Raw genomic sequence first — 19,830 nt, 5'->3', positions numbered from 1 at the left:
AGCATAATATAATGATAGAGAAGCTATGTGGTCAACTGCTGAGGAGGCAATCAGCTGTCCGAGTGAGGAGATACTGAATCCAATGTGTTTGGAGACATAGGCTCGATTGCAAAACACCTGGCTGACAACCACTTACATCTGACCTGTGTGAAACCATAACAACACACCCTAATAGTAGGCCTTATACTATCAGGTATAAGGCCTACTATTAGGTACTTATAGATGGATGTATAAGCACCATGTTCATCTGCAGTCAAGAACATGCAGTGATTTTGTTACTTTTGTTAATGATTTTGCACCCCTGTCAACCTCTATGAATCAATGAATCTAGCTTGACATGGAACTTGTAACCAACGTCTTTCTGTAACGGGTCTGACTACAGGCCAAGAGTCAGACCTAGGATCTACTTGCTGCTAAGCAACAGTACTACCAACTGTGCAGCCCATTTCAAAACATGTAAAGCTTAAAAGAAGTAGTGACGACTACTCCTGCTATTGTTTAATTATCTACATCTGTAGGAAGATACTAAATCACTTGATGTCATTTGGGAAAGAGAAGCACATTTTCACTTTATTATACATTTTGATAGTTATGAAATGAGTTTCTGATTTTATAACCTTTATTGTAGTAAAACTAGTATCTGCCAATATTTTGCTTCTTCATTGCCATCGTTCTATCAAATTCTAGGATATTTGGCTTTGGTGTCTCATAAACAAATAAGCCAATGAATAAGTCCATAAATATATTAAATAGTACATTGCATAATTCTATGTAATGCAAAAGTAAACTGAAATTGCTAATAGCTTGTCAGAAGGAGTCAAAGGTTAAAAAAAGTTAAGAGAAATACTTTGTAACTAGAGCAGCATTTTGAAGAGAAATTGTCATAGTACTGTCAGTGTGAGAAAAATTGCAATCCCAAAGTTGGTCGGCATTTTGTGGGATATTATATTTTGCTATGCAGACAATTTCTGCATGCAATAATACATTAGCCCTGTAAGACTTTCACTGTCTTTATTACTCACACTTTATGTCCATTTTTAAAAGTTGAGACAAAGAGTGGTTGGCACATTATGAAGAAGGAAAGGTCTGAAAGGAGTCAAGAAAAGTCCCACATGAAGCTAACTGAAATCTAAGGAATTGAAAAAGAAAAAATGTAGTTCACAGCATTTGCATTTACAAATTAAAATTACTTTTTTTCCCTGAAACACATAGTGTATACACCTTAAATACATTGTATTTGGCAATGTTTACACAAGCAAATAAAAAAGTGCTTTCTTTCAACAATAGTTTTTCATGGTGACTTTAAGAATAGACATTAGCTTAACCTACTGATGGCAGGCTGAGTTGATAATGATGGAATCAGGTAAATATTGACCTCCTTGACAAACTCATCACCATGTCACACACAAAAAGACACTGTTAGCCGTTTAATCTTGTCTCAACTTAACTCTGACTACATCAACTCAACAGAATGGATGGAGTAAGCTGAATATTTCTGCTTCAGATTTCAAGTGTATTTTTTTTATTAAATGGTACACTGGGTCAAATCTGTGTCAGCACAACTGAACCTACCATAAGCACCTGGTGTGTGTGAGCAGAAACTTTATGGCAGAAAGAGAGGCAAACTCACATCTTGCAGATTGGGTCAGTGTGTCAGCACAGTGACACAGACACACTGCACTTGCGTCTCTGTGAGTATCTCTATGTGGCTGTGCAAAACACTCATTAATAAAGAAGTCATTAACAAACTGGAAAGAGCAAGCACAACAACCCAAACCAGGCAAAGGCAGCCTAGGAGAGAAGTTGCACCCTAACAGACATTGAATGCTCCATTCTTCAGATTTGCATGTAAATCAGGTCTCAGTTCTCATTTAGAAATGCCCCCCCCCCCCACCCCCCTCTTTCTAAGTAGTTATTTTATTGTCTGTCTGAACAATGATGTTTCTCAAAGGCAAATTTATCAGGTTATATACTGGGGCTCCCTTCCTCCACATTATCTGTGCAAAAATTCTTTCTGGATATTCTCCCTCTTCTCTCTTTTGCTGTGAAATAATGATTACTAGCGTTCCTGTAGCAACACATATTTCAAATCTTCACCTGTTATGTCTTGGCACTTTTTTGCTATGAGTACTTGCTGTTCTAAAATTTAAATATTTAAAACATGAAACAGTACAATAACTTCACTGTACAGTCAGTGTGAGATTGCATCTTGAACTGCGGACTGCACTTTAATGTTGACTCCTTTTAGATAGAAAACGGAGAAAACGTCTTGCCTTATAGTTTGCTTTGACAAGCAACACAGAGGTGATCAGTGCCAAAGAGAAGTGAAAATGTTACACAAACAGAATTAAGACACATACAAAACAAAATCCATTGCACAAAAACTGCTCTGTCCTGTGCAAACATGTTTGCTTTAAGAACAGTCACCGTTTCTTCCTCTTTGACCCTGAAGGGAAGGGTGGAGTGGGTGGGAACAGTGGTGATGAAAGTTTCACAGACTGTGAGCAAGTTTGTTAAAGTGAGTCTGAAGAACTAGAAAATGTAACGTCCTTCCTAATGCATGGACATGCATATGAATGAGTTATACCAATGTACAAATAGAAGCACATCCAAGAAATGCTAGAAAATAATATTTACCCCTAATACCTTTTCATACACACCTGATCAATGTCAGACCTGTAGACTCGAGAAACAATTAAACCTGTCTGACAACAACAACTTCAAGAAGAGATGAGAAAATAACATCCACTTCAGTCTGGAAAGGGTTACAAATCAATTTCTAAGGCTTTGGGACAGACGTGAGAACTATTATTCACAAAGAGAGAAAGCAGAAAAGGAAGAATGGGAAACTTCAAATATTTTTTTCAGAGCTCTGTAAATATAACTCATGGCATAAATAGTGTCCTAAAGGCTGGTATTCATAAAATTCTATAAAAAAACTTTTCAAGGATGCCAAGTTATGGTTTAAAATGTGTAACAATAACTGGTAAGATGCCAGGAAACATACAAAATAAATTTCCAGCATTTTTCTGCATCTTTGTGAAAGCCTCTTCAAATTTACTGTTACAAATTTATGTTGACTTCTGATTCTTGACTAGCAATCAGGTGGAGGTCACCTCTAATAAAAATGTCTGCCATTATATTACTGCAGTCAATTTAAATGGCAGATTATTTTGTAAAATTAATTTTCTTGTTATAATGTCATCCCCTCATCAACAATATACACATATGCCTTAATTCTGTCATGCATGTTTGAGAAATTCTTGGATTGGTTGGGGCAGTCATTCGAGGCCGCCTTAATGCTTGCTTCCACAAAGTTCCTCATCGGAGCTGCAGTCTCAAACGATACCTCACCAATTAGACAAAAACTTCACACTAAACTTTCAAACTCGTTTAGATAAAAAGTCACCAGAAATTTCTAAACATCTCAAAAATCTTGCATTGTTTTTCCAAAACATACAAATGAAACTACCTATTTTACCACTTGATCAGTTTGCAATCATGGAGGCAAAGCTTACATTGTGCATGTTGATCATTGCCGCTTTCATAATTCACTGTACAGACCCTTCATTTTCTCTACTTTTCAGTGCCATAAATCCTTTTTTTTTTGTTTCCCTCAAACTCTGCACACAACAACCTATACTGAGAGTGTGGAAAAGGCTTGTCATGGCTGAGCTCTGGTACGGTTTCCACTGATCATCCATGCGATTTTTCTAGAGCTTAATTGGAATCCACCTGAGGTCAATTATGTGAATTGAACAGGATTTAAAAAACGTACAGACATTATTGTTTTTTTTTTTCAACAATAGTTTTCTTCTTGCCACTCTTCCAAAAAGATGATGTATGCAAAAATTATGACCTTCTTGACTGCTTCTTCAATTCATGCTCTCTGAACAGTAATCTTTGCAATGTTTAAAATATTCAAGATAGTTTAAAATAGTTTAAGCTTATTACCAACTTCAGCCCTGACCGGTCTCCTCACTTGGTCTTTATGATGATGATGTTTTCCAATGTTCTCTAAAAAAACTCTTAGATCTTCATAGAACATCTAGATTTATAAAGTTTGTTACATACAGTGAGATTCAATTTACTAATATGGTGACTTCTAAGGGGATTTGGTTGTACTGGATTTTTTTTTAGGGTTGTCACTGTAAAGAGGGCTTAGTTAAAATGAACACAACAGCAGCAATATCTTTCATTCTGGTATTAATTTCTTTTTTTCTCCATACTGTCAGAAGAAAATCAAATAAAACACAGAAGAGAAAAGAATCAGGCCACAGAAAAGCTTCTGCAATGTACTGCACATTTTTAAAAGTATGTCCACAAGTCAAAGCGTCACAAAGCAGTAGCATTGTGGTCTCCGTTTACTTCTTTGTCAGACTCAGTCACTGACCTCCTCTGTGTGCCGTCTCAGAATCTCTTTGTAGCCAGCAGGCACCGTAAGTCCTATGGTGACAGACTTGTTATCTACTGTAAGTGAGAGCAAAGAGTGAAAATCTGGGCAAAGACAGACTGCTGACAGCCTGAACGTTTAATAACTTAGTGCTTGTTCATTCTCCTACATCTGCCTCTCATTTGCCATGTCTCTTTCATTTTCTGTCTCATTCCATGAGACCTCTTGCTGCCTCATATCTTTTACATTTTTCATCCAGATGGCCATTTTTCTTAGCTCTACTTTCTCACACACTTTTTAAAAATACTTTTTTCACCTTCTTTCATCCTTCTTTTGTCTGTCATCACCTGACAGTCACTTGAATGGCATGTTCCTATGGCAACCTCTCAGTCCTTCCTATGCGTCCGAGCTGAGGTACAAACAACTCTTTTTAAAAAAAAAACCTCAGAGTTAAACAATGTTACAAAGTTACAACACATCCTGTTTTGTGGTCACAGTGGTAAACATGGTGCCCTGACAGCAGGATGTCCGGACTGGACAAGTGTGTGTGTTGTGTGTGCCAAAGAGAAGGTTGATGGACAAAGGAAAAGAAAACAAAAGAGGAGATTGAGGTTAATAATAAAATAATTTGAGCAGTTACATCCTGTAATAATTTTCATTTTTCTTTACACATAAAACTTTTCTTATCCCAAAGTTTTCACAACTACTTAATTGCTTGTTTTCCTTCAGTACTGCAAGATGGAGACTACAAATGACTTGTGATAGTAGGATGACATTAGGTTACTCACAAAACACAATTTATTTATTTTTTGCTCGCCCCACCCCTTTTTATTTTCCATACATGCAAAATGGATCTTATAGAGGGAAGTAGGTACTTTTATCTATGTTTATATGGGAGTTTCAAATATTGGGAACAGCATTAACTTTGATGAGATTTGTTGAAGTCACTTTTAAATAAATTTTGTCAATTGTTTTACTTAAGACAAAAAATTATGTCTTATTAATTTTCATACAAATATACATTAACAATAGAAACGTTAGCAACTAAAAGCTTGTTTATGAGTAAATAAAAGATAAGAAAAATCTGTAGGTGTGTGAATGGCTTCACCTCGTGCAAAATACCCAAATTTTCTTTGATTGACTCCTATAAAGTTATAGAAGTCACATATTAAATAGAAAATTTTATAAAATTCTTTAGTTAATTTTATATATGTCATTATTAACTTCATCCTGACAATAAAGAACACATCCTGAGGAATTGTCTGAGGTTTACTTAGTTACATACCAGCCAAAAACAATTTGAAGAAATGCTGGAGGGAAACATATTTTTGTTTCTTTAACGGCAAAAATGAGGTGTGAACAAAATACAGTAAATAAAATTTGATCCCAAAATACACTAAACGGGTCATTTTTGGCAGTTTGTATTAAACAAAGCGGAAGCTATGTCAAAAAGAATAAAATTCTTTAAAACAACATATTTTCCAGGAACACACTAAATCTATCCTTGAGAGCTTTTTTTCTCTCCACATAAGTGGATGAAAAAGAAAACAGTCTTCTAGATTGAAATAGATTACACTATTGTTAAAGCACTCAGTTTTACTCTGTGCAATTTACTTAATTAGTGAAGAAGTTTTTGTTGTTCTTTTATTTCCCATTTGGCTAATGAACAATCTCAAGTCATCTTGATACTTCTACATTGTGTTTGCTCTCACTGCTCCACTCACTGCGCTCTGTCTCAGTTCCTACCTGCCGTCTCTGATTTCTACCTGATATTAGTGTGGCTTTCTGTTCAACTATTTCACTTCCTCACCTTCCTCTTCAATCAACAAACTCGATTTTCTTCCTGTCTGCACTTTTCTGCTCCTGCAGCCGTGTGTGTTGGTTTTGTTCGACCCTGACCTCTTCATCTGCTGATTAAGAGCTGAAGTAAAGTCACCGTTGATGGAGGAGAGTGTGAATGGAAGAGGACTCACGCAGAGTGAGAAATGGGAGATGATTAGTTTAGGAAAAAACAGCACTCTAAGGCTCTATGGAGGGTATGAGTTCATAAAGGTGAAACAACACTAAGGTTTAAAAAATAAAAAAAATCTATATGAATAAATATGAATTAAGCTTTTTGCATGTCTTTACCGGAGGTGACAGTTAATTTGTTTTAGTATTAGTTATTCATTAATATTGCTAGAGAAACAAAATCTCAGATCAGTAAAAACTGTGATGAACTATATACTAATAAAACAGAGAATAGATAAAAATGGATAATTGTGCTTTTTGTTGTTTTTTTCTTGCTGCAGGTACATCATTTACTACAAAGGCTCAAGTGTACACTAAAGGAACAAAATAATAAAATATTTTTGTTATTTAAAAAATGATTTGAATAATTTGCTTATTTACATGTTCCTTTGCATTTATGATACTGCATAAATGAAGTTAAACTGATTAAGTTAAAAATCGGTAGAATATGACCACTCTTTTTCACCCAGTTAATCGATTAATTGTCAGAATAGAATAATAATAGAATAATCAGTTACTCACATAATTGTTAGCTGCAACCCTAATTTTGTATATGATAAACAATTAGTAATTACTGGCAAAAGTCTATAATGATTGAGTACAAATTTATAGATCAGTGCATTCAAACAGTGAATGAAACAGACCAATTTTCTTTCTGCAAATGAGCTGAAATGAAACTTTTTAATAAAATGACAACAAACCATCCTTCTACCCAAGTTTTATACCCACTCAACAGCAGGGAAAGAGAGCAAGCAAACACTGATCAAACTGTGTAATCTCAAAATTATGCTGTCTGGATGTTTGCATTAATTTTAACTATATAGAACATGTGAAGAGCAAGTGAGAAAATGTATTTTTCTCATTTTATCAGAAAAAATACAGAAAATGTAAAAGAGATGCCAAAAATGATAACACTGATGTAGGGCAAAAAAATTGAAAGTTACAAAAAAGAAAAAAGAAAAACTGTTTTCCTGGAAATCATTCACTATAAATAAGCATTCCACTTCTTACCATGCATAATAACCTTGCAGACCTTACATAACCTCAACTCCCCCATCATATTAATTCTGATATATGTCACGGCGTGTCTGCAGAGGAACGGCGTAAGGGAGCAGCAGGCCCAGAAAGCGGGCCGCTGCTCAGTGTTGGGCTGAACAGTGAAGTGTGACCTCAGCTTGAAACTATTCCTGTAATGTTGATGTCGTAGGAGGGGAAACACGAGACAAGCAGCTAACTCTTACATGCAAAACACACACACACACACATACACGCCCACACACACACAGAGGACATGGATCCCTTAATTAGCTGCTGGTAATTGCAGTCGACTCTCTCACAGGGAGACGCCTGCTTTGACAAACTGAAGGGACAGAGGTTAAATGACCACGTCGTCACTTTCTTTGGCATTTTGTGGTCCTCCCACTCAAATGGTCCAGTTATTATCTTGACTGTACATGTCATGCTTTCATCTTTTTAAGCATCTTTAAATTCCCCTAAATGTTTCCCCCTTCTTCAGTGGAATGTGTCTGTGGGAAAAAGCAACAAAAGGCAGAAGATACACTTGGAGCAAAATTACAATTTCTGATGACAGGAGAGGGTAAATCAGCTTATTTATTTTAAGGATTCCCCTCATAAAATCTTTTTTCTTTTTTAAAGTCCATTGTGCTCAGACATTCCCACACAAACACACACCTACAATTAGCAGGACCTCCATTGTCTTACTGATTAGAGGGCTTGTTGCTAGGCAGCCTCCATCCCTAAGGTGGAGCAGACAGTGCTGAGGAAGAGCATCCCAAGGCGGGGGACGGGCAAACCAATGTGGGCATAGAGGGAGATAATGAGCGTCTGAATTCTGTCAGTGTGACCACAGGAAACCAAATCATTCAAGAACCATGCAAATGAGAACACACACTACACACACACACACACACACGAGTATTCTGCCCTTACTGTGCTCCTTTCTGCCGCCCCCTTTATTTGTGTCTGTAATGAAACTGGTGGTAAAAAAAAAAAAAAAAAACACTACTAATTTTGCCACATTACAGCCAGATAATGTTGCAGTTTCACTTATTACACCAAGACACAGTGGTGGATAACTGGCAAGTGGAAGAAAAACCTGCCAGTGACATGCTTTTATATTAAAAATATATAAAGCGTGGTTTTTCATTTTGTATTCAACCACCTTCACTGTGGCAGTCGTAAATAAAACCAAGAATTTTCAGAAGTCACCTAATTAACTTCAGAAATCCACAGCTTTAGTTAAGAAATGTGTTGTCTTTATAAATCTGACTTTTATGAGAGAGAAGTAGGAAGAAATCCATTGTTGAAATAAAGTCATAAGAAGTCCCATTTGCATGGAACCACAAGTCATTTATGGGACACAATGAAAGGCTGGTAGAAAATTCTCTGGTTAGATGACTGAACATAAACACTTTGGTGTATATACAAAATTATATGTGGATAGAAAACACAATCATCACAGAGAAGTACATTTGAGGCAGTGTGGTGCTGCGAGGATGCTTTTCTTCAAAACAGGTCCAGAAAACTAGGGAGAGCTTTTGAAGCTAAAAACAGGGAAAACTTACTAAGAGTGGACAAAAGACCTGAAACTGGGACGAAAATTTGCAACCTAAACATTTTAGATGAAGGAATATTTATGTGTTAAAGATCAAAGGTCAAGCCTCTAGAGTATAATCTGTGCCTGGCTTGAAAATTGCCTAAGAAACTCTACATAGAATATGATTGAGTTTTAGCAACTGGTTATGAAGAATGGCTTAAATTTTAGGCTCTATTGACACAAAAAGTTAATAGAAACAAAGCACTAAATATCTGCAAATGCTGCTCTATAAAGTGTTAACTTGGGGAGAGCCAATTGCAAATGCACATCACTCTTGCATTTGAAGAAATATCTTGAAAACCATTTATCATTTTTCCAGTTCACAAATATACATTAATGTAATTAAGTCAAGCTAGCACATAAAATCACAATAAAAGCACATGAATACCTCCGCAAGTTTCATGTGAAATTTTTTAAAGATTTTCTCACAATGATTTTGCATCTTCAAATGTGGTAAGTGCAACTGTCAGCAGCTCTGTTTATATTTATTTTATTTTAGTAAGGAAATTCAATGCTGAATGTCTTGACAGTTGTGATCTTTCTTTGTGATGAACCATTGAACTCGAAGCACAAAACAGTTTTAGTTACTCAGGATCTAAAGGTTAAAGCTGGACCTGGATCCGGGCCATTTGCTGCATGCCTTCCCGTTCTCACTCAACCATTCTTCCTGTTCAGCTAATGAATGAAAGCTACAAGTGGGACAAAACCTTGAAAAACAAAAACAGTATGCGCCACCTCACTTATCTAACCCAAAACATTTGGTGTGTTCTCACCGCCTTGACCTGCAGCACATTAAAACCACGTGCCAGGAGAAAATAAAGAGGATCAAAACAAATTTATCTGTACCATTTCAAATTTTATCATGCTAACTACTATTCAACATATTACCGTGTGTTAGAGAACAGATCAAGAATTATATAATCTTCACCATAGCCTGCTTATAGCAGTTTTTGCTTTCATTTAGTTTCTTATACTTTTGAAACTCAGTAAGTGTTTTGCCTGTATTTGGTAGAACTTCATCACACACAGTGCAATTTCAGCTTGTATAATCACACAAAGGACAATGAGTAGCGCAGGCAATGTAGATGTGAGGTTGGTCAATTTAAAAATCTAAAATCCCATTTATACATTTTCAGTTAAAACTGTAAATGATGTCATGTCAAACCTTAAAACCCTTCCAATTAATAGATAGAAAAATCTTTACTGGTGGTAAATAAAACCCTCATTTTACCTGCTGTTCAAATGTTTCCATGGAAATAGCAATTAACATGAAACTGCCTCAATTCACTGCTGATGATTTATCTTTGGTGATGAGCTCCAAGTCTGTAAGGTCTGCAGGCCATCACCCTAATCTGTGACACATTCCACAGATCATCTATTACAAAATAGTGGGTGTGTGCCCATAAATCTGCCCCAACTTCCAGAATTTTGGAAGATCGTGATCGGCCAGTACTTTCTCATCCACTGATCTTATCGGCCAAAATTGGAATCAGTTGATCGGGCTTTGAAAAGATCGGTAATGGGTGGTCATCTAGAAAACTGCAATCAGTGCACCCCTACAAAATAGCAATATCTTCCGATAGTAATAATATGGTGGTAAACATGATCTGACAAGTGATGGTCACAGCCCACATGATTCCTTAACAGCAACTAAGGTAGGTGTCTCTATTTAAGAGGAGCCCTGCCAGTCTTACCTGTGCATAGTCCCTCTCCAGCTGTCCTTTCTTCAAACTGTAGCTCCTGCAGACAGAAAGACAGATTTTTTAAGCAACTGGCTACAGACGGATGAACAAAAACTGAAACCCAATTGGGTTGATGCTGAAACACACATTTCCCACCACAGCTTTAAAAGCCTTAATTGCAGAAACATTGGTCTCAAGAAAGACATTTCTAGTGTGTTTTCACAACTTCAAACATTTCAACGTAATGTTGTAAGTAGATCCGAACAGATTGTTCTAAAAATAACTACAACATCTCTGACCCACAAAAAAAGCACCAACCCCTGCTCTCATGCCCTCCCTTTTACAAACAACATCCTGGCATCAGAGACGATGGACGCCCTTATCAAAGCGCAGGAATGTTCACCATGAGAAGCACAACATTTCAGTGTGATTGCACATAAAGATAAAAATAACAGCTAACTATTTCTGTAAAAAAAAGAGCAGATTAACTGCTAAAACAATTCTTCTACACACTCCAACAAAATATCCCTTTTCAAATGAATTATAGCTGCCACTCGGCCCCAGTGCATTTTTTAAAAAAAGGATTTGAATGTCTCATCACATTCAGCACATGCTGACGTATGTGCAGTACATATCATAATTCTCATCAGTGTGTTAAATCATCTTCTCAGCCTAGAGTTTTCCTGACACGCTGATGCAAAGACAGATCAAGAATCTTTTTCCAAACTTGCTGATCTGTCCAGGCAGGTCAGACACTGACTACACGTGTGTACTTCACATAAGCCATCCTTTTAACTTTAATAGAATTGCTGTAATGACTTCACATATGAAAAGAAATACCTGTAATGAAACCTGGCAGTTTACATGTCAAGAACTTTAAACAGCAATACCACAACAGCAATAGAATGCCACATATTTTCTGAAATTTATTTGTATATTTAAGTTTGGTATGATGCTGACACACATTGCATAATCAGGGCCACAACATGCAAGTCGAGGCGTAAAGGTCCTGGGAAAAGTTCAGAATCGTAATTGAATGTGACAGACCCAAAAAAGTTAACATTACAAGCTAAAAGGTTACAAGACCAAAGAACACTCCTTAAAGCTGCAGCTTATTTACACTGGGTCAAAATCTTGGATTTTTAACAAAGAAAGCCTTTTTTCTCACTTCTTTTTTTTGTAAAAATAAAAATTAAAGTCATTACAGATTTTTGAAAAAAGCTTCCTGATCAAAAAAAGCTGAAATCTAGCTGAGAAATAATAATAAACACAAATTGAAAAAATAAGAGAACTCTCTGGATTTTGTTTATTTCAACCCCAGACAAATGTGAAATGGCACATGAGTTTAGAGGCTGGAACCTGTTTCCAAAAGTCTTCAGTTTTCATTCACCAGGAAATGATTCACTTTGTGTTTCTAAAAAGTTTCACTCTGAAGCCTATTGTCAAATTTTAGCATTTTTCCCCATCCAAAACACTTTTATTGTATAAATGATAGGCCAAAATACAACAAAGCGTCAACTTTCCTGGTGATGTAGCATAAACACAGTCAGAACAAAAGTATTTAGAAATGCAAATGCAAAATGTTGTCGTTTAAACAGAACCCAAGAGTACTTGATCAAAGTTTTTCCTGACTTATTAAAAAAAAAAACTAGAGTAAATCTCAGGTTGTTTGGGAGCAGTAGGATAAGGGTGAACTGAAAAAGATTTGTTTTTCCGGAATGTGACAACAGCTGTTTTCACATATCAATGTGTTTAGGGGAGAAACAGCACTGTTGCCTTTTTTGTTTTTCACATGGAGACATGAGCAATTTCCCAATCTACATGAAAATATGTCTATAAATCACTTCTTTAAAAGTAAAAAAAGCCAATGTGTTAAAAATGAAATTACTTGAGAAACTAACATACTTTATACAAAGCTTAAAGAAGTAAAGACTCAAATACATTAATAAATTGAATGACTCATTTTCTGTATGTTGTATGCTAAATCAACAATTAAAGGCAATCCACAGATATTTTAAAGGTGTTATGCTCTTTAAATATTATTGCGAGCAATTAAATGTTAACATGTAGAATCCAAACCCATAAGAGGATTCAAACAGTGGAGGAAGACTCATAAAAACAGAAACAGCAGTGCAGACAGCATAATTACAGTCAATTCTCTCTCCAAATTACAGAGCAGACAAATAGGCCAGTTCTCCTTGTCAAACGTTTTCTTTGGCATGTTAAAGCCATTTTTTTTCAAACATGGTCGACTTCAGATTTCAGCAATAACCAACTGAAAGTAGAAAACGGACTCAATAGGTCAAGCACATATAATATAAATATAAAGGCTATATATATATAGCTTCTGCTTCCAGTCAGGCGCAGCAGTTAATGTTCAGTTCACCCCACCCTCAGTCTCTATCAGCTGAAATTTGACAGACCAGACACATCCGGCTGTGGATTTCAGCACTGAAAGAGAAACTTCACAGGCCTCGTTGGCGCAGTAGGCAGCGCGTCAGTCTCATAATCTGAAGGTCGTGAGTTCGAGCCTCACACGGGGCAAGACTTTTATAGCGACGCAATTCCTTTCAAACACTCTAAATAACCACAGACTGACAAATCAATTATCAGAAGGCTTCCAACTTCGATACTTTAGTCAAAAGGGAAAATGTGGAAGCTTTCATCAACCAGAAGCTGACATAAAACCCCGCGATTCGACAGTGAAGTAAAACAACCATTGAAATTTAAAATAGGAGGAGCCTGATCAACTGATTTACATCAAAATGCATCCAGACAATGTCCAGACTCTATAGACTGCTTTAATTTTCTGAGCAGCAATCAGATCAGTGAGACTGAAACGCCTTGCTTGGGCACACAATCTTGGCATAAAAATGATTCTGATTATTCTGAGAGTTATCACATGAAAATGAGGAAAAGGCGTGACGTATATATGTATAAAAAGAAGGCACTGCTGGGATTCGAACCCAGGATCTCCTGTTTACTAGACAGGCGCTTTAACCAACTAAGCCACAGCGCCACACAAGCCTGCTCCACAAGAAAACACACCTTACACAGCAATAATGTTCTCTGTTGGTCTGTTGTGCCCAGCCCTGCTTTTGTTAGGCGATCACTCAATACATGGTGCTCACCAAACAGGAAGAGCAGCACAGTAAAGTATGTTTCTGTTCAACTTCAAAATCAACACCTTTGGCATCACCAACTATGACAAGAGTCCCAATTGTCCAAGAATCACTTCTTGGATGCAATACTTAGTAGATTCTTATATCTCATATTACCTGAAATGACAGTCAGGACACCAATATTATACTATGCATGACCCAAACGCCCACCCCTGATATAGCTTTTAGTGACTGTGATTCTAAAATTTCCATATGGAGGTGGGGACACTGTGATGATGGAAAAGAGCAGCAAGGACAATGTAAGTAGGTTATGATGAGAGTTGTATCACTGTGATGCTTTAAAAGTGCTTTAATGTGTTAAATGTTGACAATCATTATAAAGATAAATATTTCCAAATCTTTATTATGCTATAGGTGCATTTGGGGGGGAAAAAACTATCAAAACCATAAGCTATGTTCTCAAAGATAAATACCTTTCCATAAAATATAACCACCACAAATAATTTACATACATTTTGGCATGTTAATATACAAGGAGCTTTTATGTACCACTATCTATTCTGCAGCTCATGTTTACTAGACAGTTACACCTTGTTATCTAAAAGCAAAACCTGCAGCCTAAAATAGCAGTTCTTAAACTGGAACTTTATTTAACTTGATATATAGTGTGTGGGATCAGCAATTACCATTTAGCAGTTGAACAGAAATAGATGTGAGCCACACTTGAAGTGATAATTGTGCGTTATTTCCTGAAAATCTATTTATACCAAGACTTCATCAGCAGACAACAGCAGTTCTTATCTACACTGTAATACCGGTGTATTTACTCAAAACAAAGTAAACAAACACCTACGTCAGAGTTGTTTTTAGGTTTCACCACACCTTTCCCAACAAACAGTCCTCAGTTATCAAAAAGCCTTCGTTCTTGTTTGTAATCAATAAAAGTTTTGGAATATATCCACATGTAGTTCCCTCTCCCCGCCCCCTCAATGGTGATTAAAACATCTACTGATATTGTTAATTTATTTCAGCAATTAAATTCAACAAGTAAAACAAAAATGCCATGAAATGTCCCTATTGTCCCATGTTAAGGCATAGACATATTCTATAATAGATGTATCCAACCTCATCAATGGAAAGCATCTTCAGATCCAGCCAAAAAAATCTATATTTTAAGTCATCATGATCATATAATTCAGTCTTTTCATTTTGCTTGCCCTGACTGTCTCCTTACCAAAGCCTTCGGTTCTAAAAATCTATCCATTTTGTATCTGACATAGGTTTGGTGAAGTTGGCTAAATGTTCAGTTACTTTATCTGGTTAATTTTTTTCCACGTTTCACACACCCCCCGTAGAACTTTGGTGCCCCACACTTTGAAAAGCCAGGAAGTTTAGGACTTCCTGGATATAAACCTTTTACCCTAAGGCTATGCAATTACCACTTCTTATAAAATCCTACAGTTATGTACTGTGCTGTGACAAGATGTTGACCCACGCAAACTAATTTCTTATGGTTTTCTTTTAATGTTGCCTGTTTTTATTCTCTCTGCTCGACTTTTACGTTTCAATGCTTTATACTTGTGTTAGTAAGGTGCCTCAAAAGCACAGGAGAGAAACCAACACAAGTTCAGAGTCAATAATCACATCAGCAAACAAATCACGCTGGGATCCCTGGGCATGTCTAGACCATTCATGATGTCATGGTGACATTACAGCAGAGATTGCACCTGTAAACATGGGCAGCCAGTTATGCCCAAGATTGATTTTACATGTTTATATGACACTACTCATTCTTACAGCAGTGGAAAAATGTTAACAATTGTGAGCAATAATACGTTGTACTCATCAGATTTATTCCACTTCTTAAAACCTGCTCATGCTGTTCATTAATCTCTGTACTCTTGTTTTCTTTTTTTTTAATTCGTCTCATTTTTTGCTCTCTGCTTCTATTATTCTTCCTCCACTATTGTTTCCTCCAATACTCCTTCTGCTTCGTTCTGCTTATGATTAATTCATTGTTGTAACTGCAAGGCATATGAGTCAGGAAATCATGTCAGCATCAGCTGTGCGAGAAGTGCAAAACAAGGAAAGAAAGAGTGAATGTGCCTGATGGGAAATACTTGAGTGCATAAAGAGTGGCCAAGAAGTGGATGAGTGTCTCCATGTTCATGTTCTTAAGGATGAAAGAGTGTTTAGTTTAATGAGGGCAAGGGGTTCTCTGGTAACCCCCCCCAAAAAAACGAGGAGTTAAACATGAGGAAACAGCTAAAATCACTGGTTAACAGCAGACTGACTGAGATCAGCCGCCTGAGTCACAGACGGAAATAGAGACAGAAGAGAGCTGCTGTGATTTCACACTGCATGATCACCACGGGAGATTCTTCAGATCACGTAGACGCTGTGCTAGAACGTAGAAGGGTTTTATCTTATTTAGGAAAGCTCTCTAAATCGACAGGTGGAAAACAAAGAAAAGCTCAAAGTGATGCTACTTATGCAGACATCGACTAAACAAACACTCTGCATTAATAATTATCTGCTGAAATGGTTGCCGCAAAATCTTTGACTCTTAGAAAATTGTTGATTTTTCATTTAGATTATTTAAGAAAATTAAGCTAATAGATTAAACAAAAATATATTGTAATTAGTAAAAACCCAACTCCTAATGCTCCAAACAAATAACTTACACAATTTTCCCATTCCATCAAATAAATTATTATTATACGACAGTCTGACAAAAACAAACTACAGCAGAACAATATCACAGTCAACTACTGCTTTGATCAGTCACAGCTGCTGAAATGTAACCTGTTAAACGGACCTCTGTGGATACATGGACTCATCGTTCATTTCAAAAAGCTATTTTCAGGGATTGTCACTTTTACAGTGTAACAATTCCTCTACACAGTGTAGCCAAAGATAATCAATCTCTGCTCTTACAGGGACTCAAGTGAAATGGGAATAGGGTGGCTGTGTTAATGCTGATTATGATTAATAGCACTTTATCGGTTACAAGTTCTCTGCTGTTTAGAGCAGCAGCTGAGGTTTTCTGCAGCATAATTCTGTGAAATACAAAGACAATCCTACCTAATTGCTTTTCCAGAATAGTTTTGCATTAATCTGAGGTTTTGATTTTCTGTTCCCCGTGCATTTAAATTATGGAAGACGCACAAAACAGGACCCTGAGAGAATTCTAGGTTCAAAGTGGTGAGCTTCATCTCACTACTCAGCATGGAGAGCCATTACGCTTTAATGATATGCACAGACAAATCCCAGGAATCGGTCAATAAATCTGTGTGCATCGCAAATTTCAATTATCGTTTTCATAATTCCCTTCCAGCAGGTCAGGATGGGAATCACATTGAGATTCCAGTCAAATCCTGCACCATCAGCACCATCAACACCAGCTCTTTTACTGATTATTTGATGATTATTGATGCGTCAGAAAAATATAAACGTTGTGCAACTGTTCTCAAAAAAATATTTCCCTTGAGCCGAAAACATTTTAAAGACTTAAAGACAGAAAAACATGTTCTTGTCATTCATAAAATACACTGCAGAAAGGCAGCAAAATGGCATGATGAATGCCAGTGTAACCAAAATGAGAGGAATACAAACATACAGGTTCTGTTTGTGAGCTGATTTTAACAGTCAGCAGCAGTACAGTGATGAGTGTATGTCTGTTGAGTCAGATATAAGAGTATATAGGGGGATTTAGGTGGATTGAGGACACCAAGTTGAACCCACTGACTACACATCTTTTTCTCCTCCCTGTCTTTTTCTGACCATTCCTGCACAAGACATCAAACCAGAAGATTAAACACATCACCATCCCTCTCTCATCTTTCTTCTCACCAGCATTGCTTAGTCTTCCACCGTCATCCTGAACCTTATAGATTTTGCGGGCAAGTGCAGAGAGTGTTTTTATTCAAGCTCCCCAGTGGTCTGATGAGAGTAAATAACCTCAGCAAAACCTCAGAGCAGCTTTTGGGATTAAGGCGCTGCATTTAATGTATTCTTCATGTGGAAAAATATGCACTTTTCAACTCTGAAAAAATGTCTCATGAGGCCAGACGTTTTGTTGCCCTGCTGTATGCTTCAATCATTTCAAAGGTCAGTCTCCATACTTTATCGGATTAATTCTTACAGAGTTCAAGCAACTGATGAGCCTTTTTTTCATATACGCAGGCATGGTAAAAACAAACAATTTTACTGTCCACGTGTACACAAAAAACTAAACCAACAGATTCAATATTCTGGAAATGACATAAAACCTAAAAAGGATGTACTCCATCTTTACTGTGACATTAATTATAAATGTAAAACCTTCTTCAAACTCAGCCACATTTTGTCACATTACACACACAAAGTTCAACTTATTTTCATGAGAGTTTATGGGAAGAACCAACATAAATTAATTGAATTAATGAATAACAGGAAGAAAACTCCACACTCTCATCTGAATACAAGAACATAAAATAAAAAGAGCTTGCAATAAAAAGTAAAACAAATATCTATCTATCTATCTATCTATCTATCTATCTATCTATCTATCTATCTATTGTTTTATTTCATAGGGAAATTAATTTAACTTATGGTATATTTATTCATTATTTATTAATCACAGTATTTATTTATTTATTAGATTTTTAATTAAAAGAAATCCTGGAAGAAAACTGGTTGGAATCTGCTGACGACTTCAGAATGAGTCAAAAGTTCACCTTCCAGCACACAGCCAGAGCTACTATTCAATGGTTTAGATCGCAGCTTGTTCATGTAAAATGGCCTAGTCAAAGTGCAGACAAAATGCCTAGTTAGAATCTGTGGCAATATTTGAAAATTGCTGTTCAAAATGCCATTCATCCAGTCTGACCTAGCACCAGTTGTTTGCAAAGAGCAAAGATCTTTCCTCTGTAATTGTAACAAAATGTTGTTCTTCACAGTATTGACTCCAGGGGCTGAAAACAAATAAAAAAGCATATATCATTTCCTTTTACTTCACAAGTATGCACTGCTTTGTGTCGTTCTAGCAAATAATATCCCAATAAACTTTGTTTGGCTGCTGTATAAAAGATAAAATGTGAAAAGGTTTTAGTGGTAAACACTTAAGCAAGGCACTGCACCTATCAATGTGATCACTGGTATGTTGCAGAATTGTATTAAAATCAAATTGTGGCTCTTTATGACAATAGCCATAATGACTTGCTTAAGGAAACAAACAGCAAACAGATGCGGGTCACTGCGGGGGCCCAGGCCCCAGCCACCTAATCAAAGACGACTTCCCCAATCACTACAAAACCCCGCTGCTCCCCATTTTACCACCATCAAAGTGCATCATCACAAATAATTACAAAACATTAAAAGCTTGAGTATCATACTGAGAAAACACTACAGGCAGCTTTCTTTTTTTCCCCCACTGATGAGGATGACAAGGACAAGTTTTGAGCTCTTTAACCAGAGGTATGAAGCTTGATCTCGCGCCGACTTACACAACCGAGACGTTGTGGTCGCATGTGTTTAACTGGCTCTCACAATCTCCCACCAGTGAGACCTGAGCCTTGCTCACTCTCCAAAACCCCTGCAGCAACAGGCCAGTCTGGTCCCAAAACAGCTGGAGCTGCCTCCCGAGAGAGGGAGGGAGACAGAGAGGAGAGTTGAGACAGAGCAGAGGACAGCACTGGGAGAAGAAAGGCTCAGGTTTTTTTTTTTGTTGTTGTCATAAGTAATCAATGTTTAGTCAACAGAGAAACTGAAACTGAGAAAGGGAATTGAGGTTTTATCCTAAATCTGGACAGTTTCGGCTGTCGGATGAAACTGTCGACTCGTGTGTCATGAGGAAAAGTAAAGAAACAGATTGAATGATAGTGCGAATGGACATAGAATATCCTAGGATCTGGGTGACATAGATTGATATTTTGAAAAGAAAACGAGCATAGACGAGAAAAAGGACAGCTGGAAATTCCTTCACAATATGACAAGCTCCCTCCTCGGTTTATGTCTTTCTCACGC

The 19,830-nt window shown here is 36.8% G+C and overlaps 2 protein-coding genes and 2 non-coding genes across 7 annotated transcripts in view; 2 read left to right on the top strand and 2 right to left on the bottom strand.

Annotated features, from left to right (window-relative positions):
* Positions 1 to 19,830, top strand: part of p2ry2 (purinergic receptor P2Y2) — a 44,620-nt gene that overhangs the window by 8,667 nt on the left and 16,123 nt on the right. The gene's annotated exons all lie outside the window — the stretch shown is intronic.
* Positions 1 to 19,830, bottom strand: part of fchsd2 (FCH and double SH3 domains 2) — a 60,756-nt gene that overhangs the window by 32,895 nt on the left and 8,031 nt on the right. For all 4 annotated transcript variants that reach the window (XM_023351126.1, XM_023351128.1, XM_023351127.1 and 1 more), the window contains exon 3: positions 10,715 to 10,760. In XM_023351126.1, coding sequence (XP_023206894.1) covers positions 10,715 to 10,760 — 46 coding nt within the window. The remainder of the gene's footprint in view (positions 1 to 10,714; positions 10,761 to 19,830) is intronic.
* trnam-cau lies at positions 13,174 to 13,246 on the top strand. Its single transcript has one exon. It is a non-coding gene; the product is annotated as a tRNA-Met (tRNA).
* trnat-agu lies at positions 13,648 to 13,721 on the bottom strand. The gene has a single exon. It is a non-coding gene; the product is annotated as a tRNA-Thr (tRNA).

The sequence above is a fragment of the Xiphophorus maculatus genome, chromosome 18 (assembly GCF_002775205.1).
Source record: "Xiphophorus maculatus strain JP 163 A chromosome 18, X_maculatus-5.0-male, whole genome shotgun sequence".
In the NCBI taxonomy this organism is placed as follows: Eukaryota; Metazoa; Chordata; class Actinopteri; order Cyprinodontiformes; family Poeciliidae; genus Xiphophorus; species Xiphophorus maculatus.
This window is presented reverse-complemented; position numbering and strand designations above follow the sequence as displayed.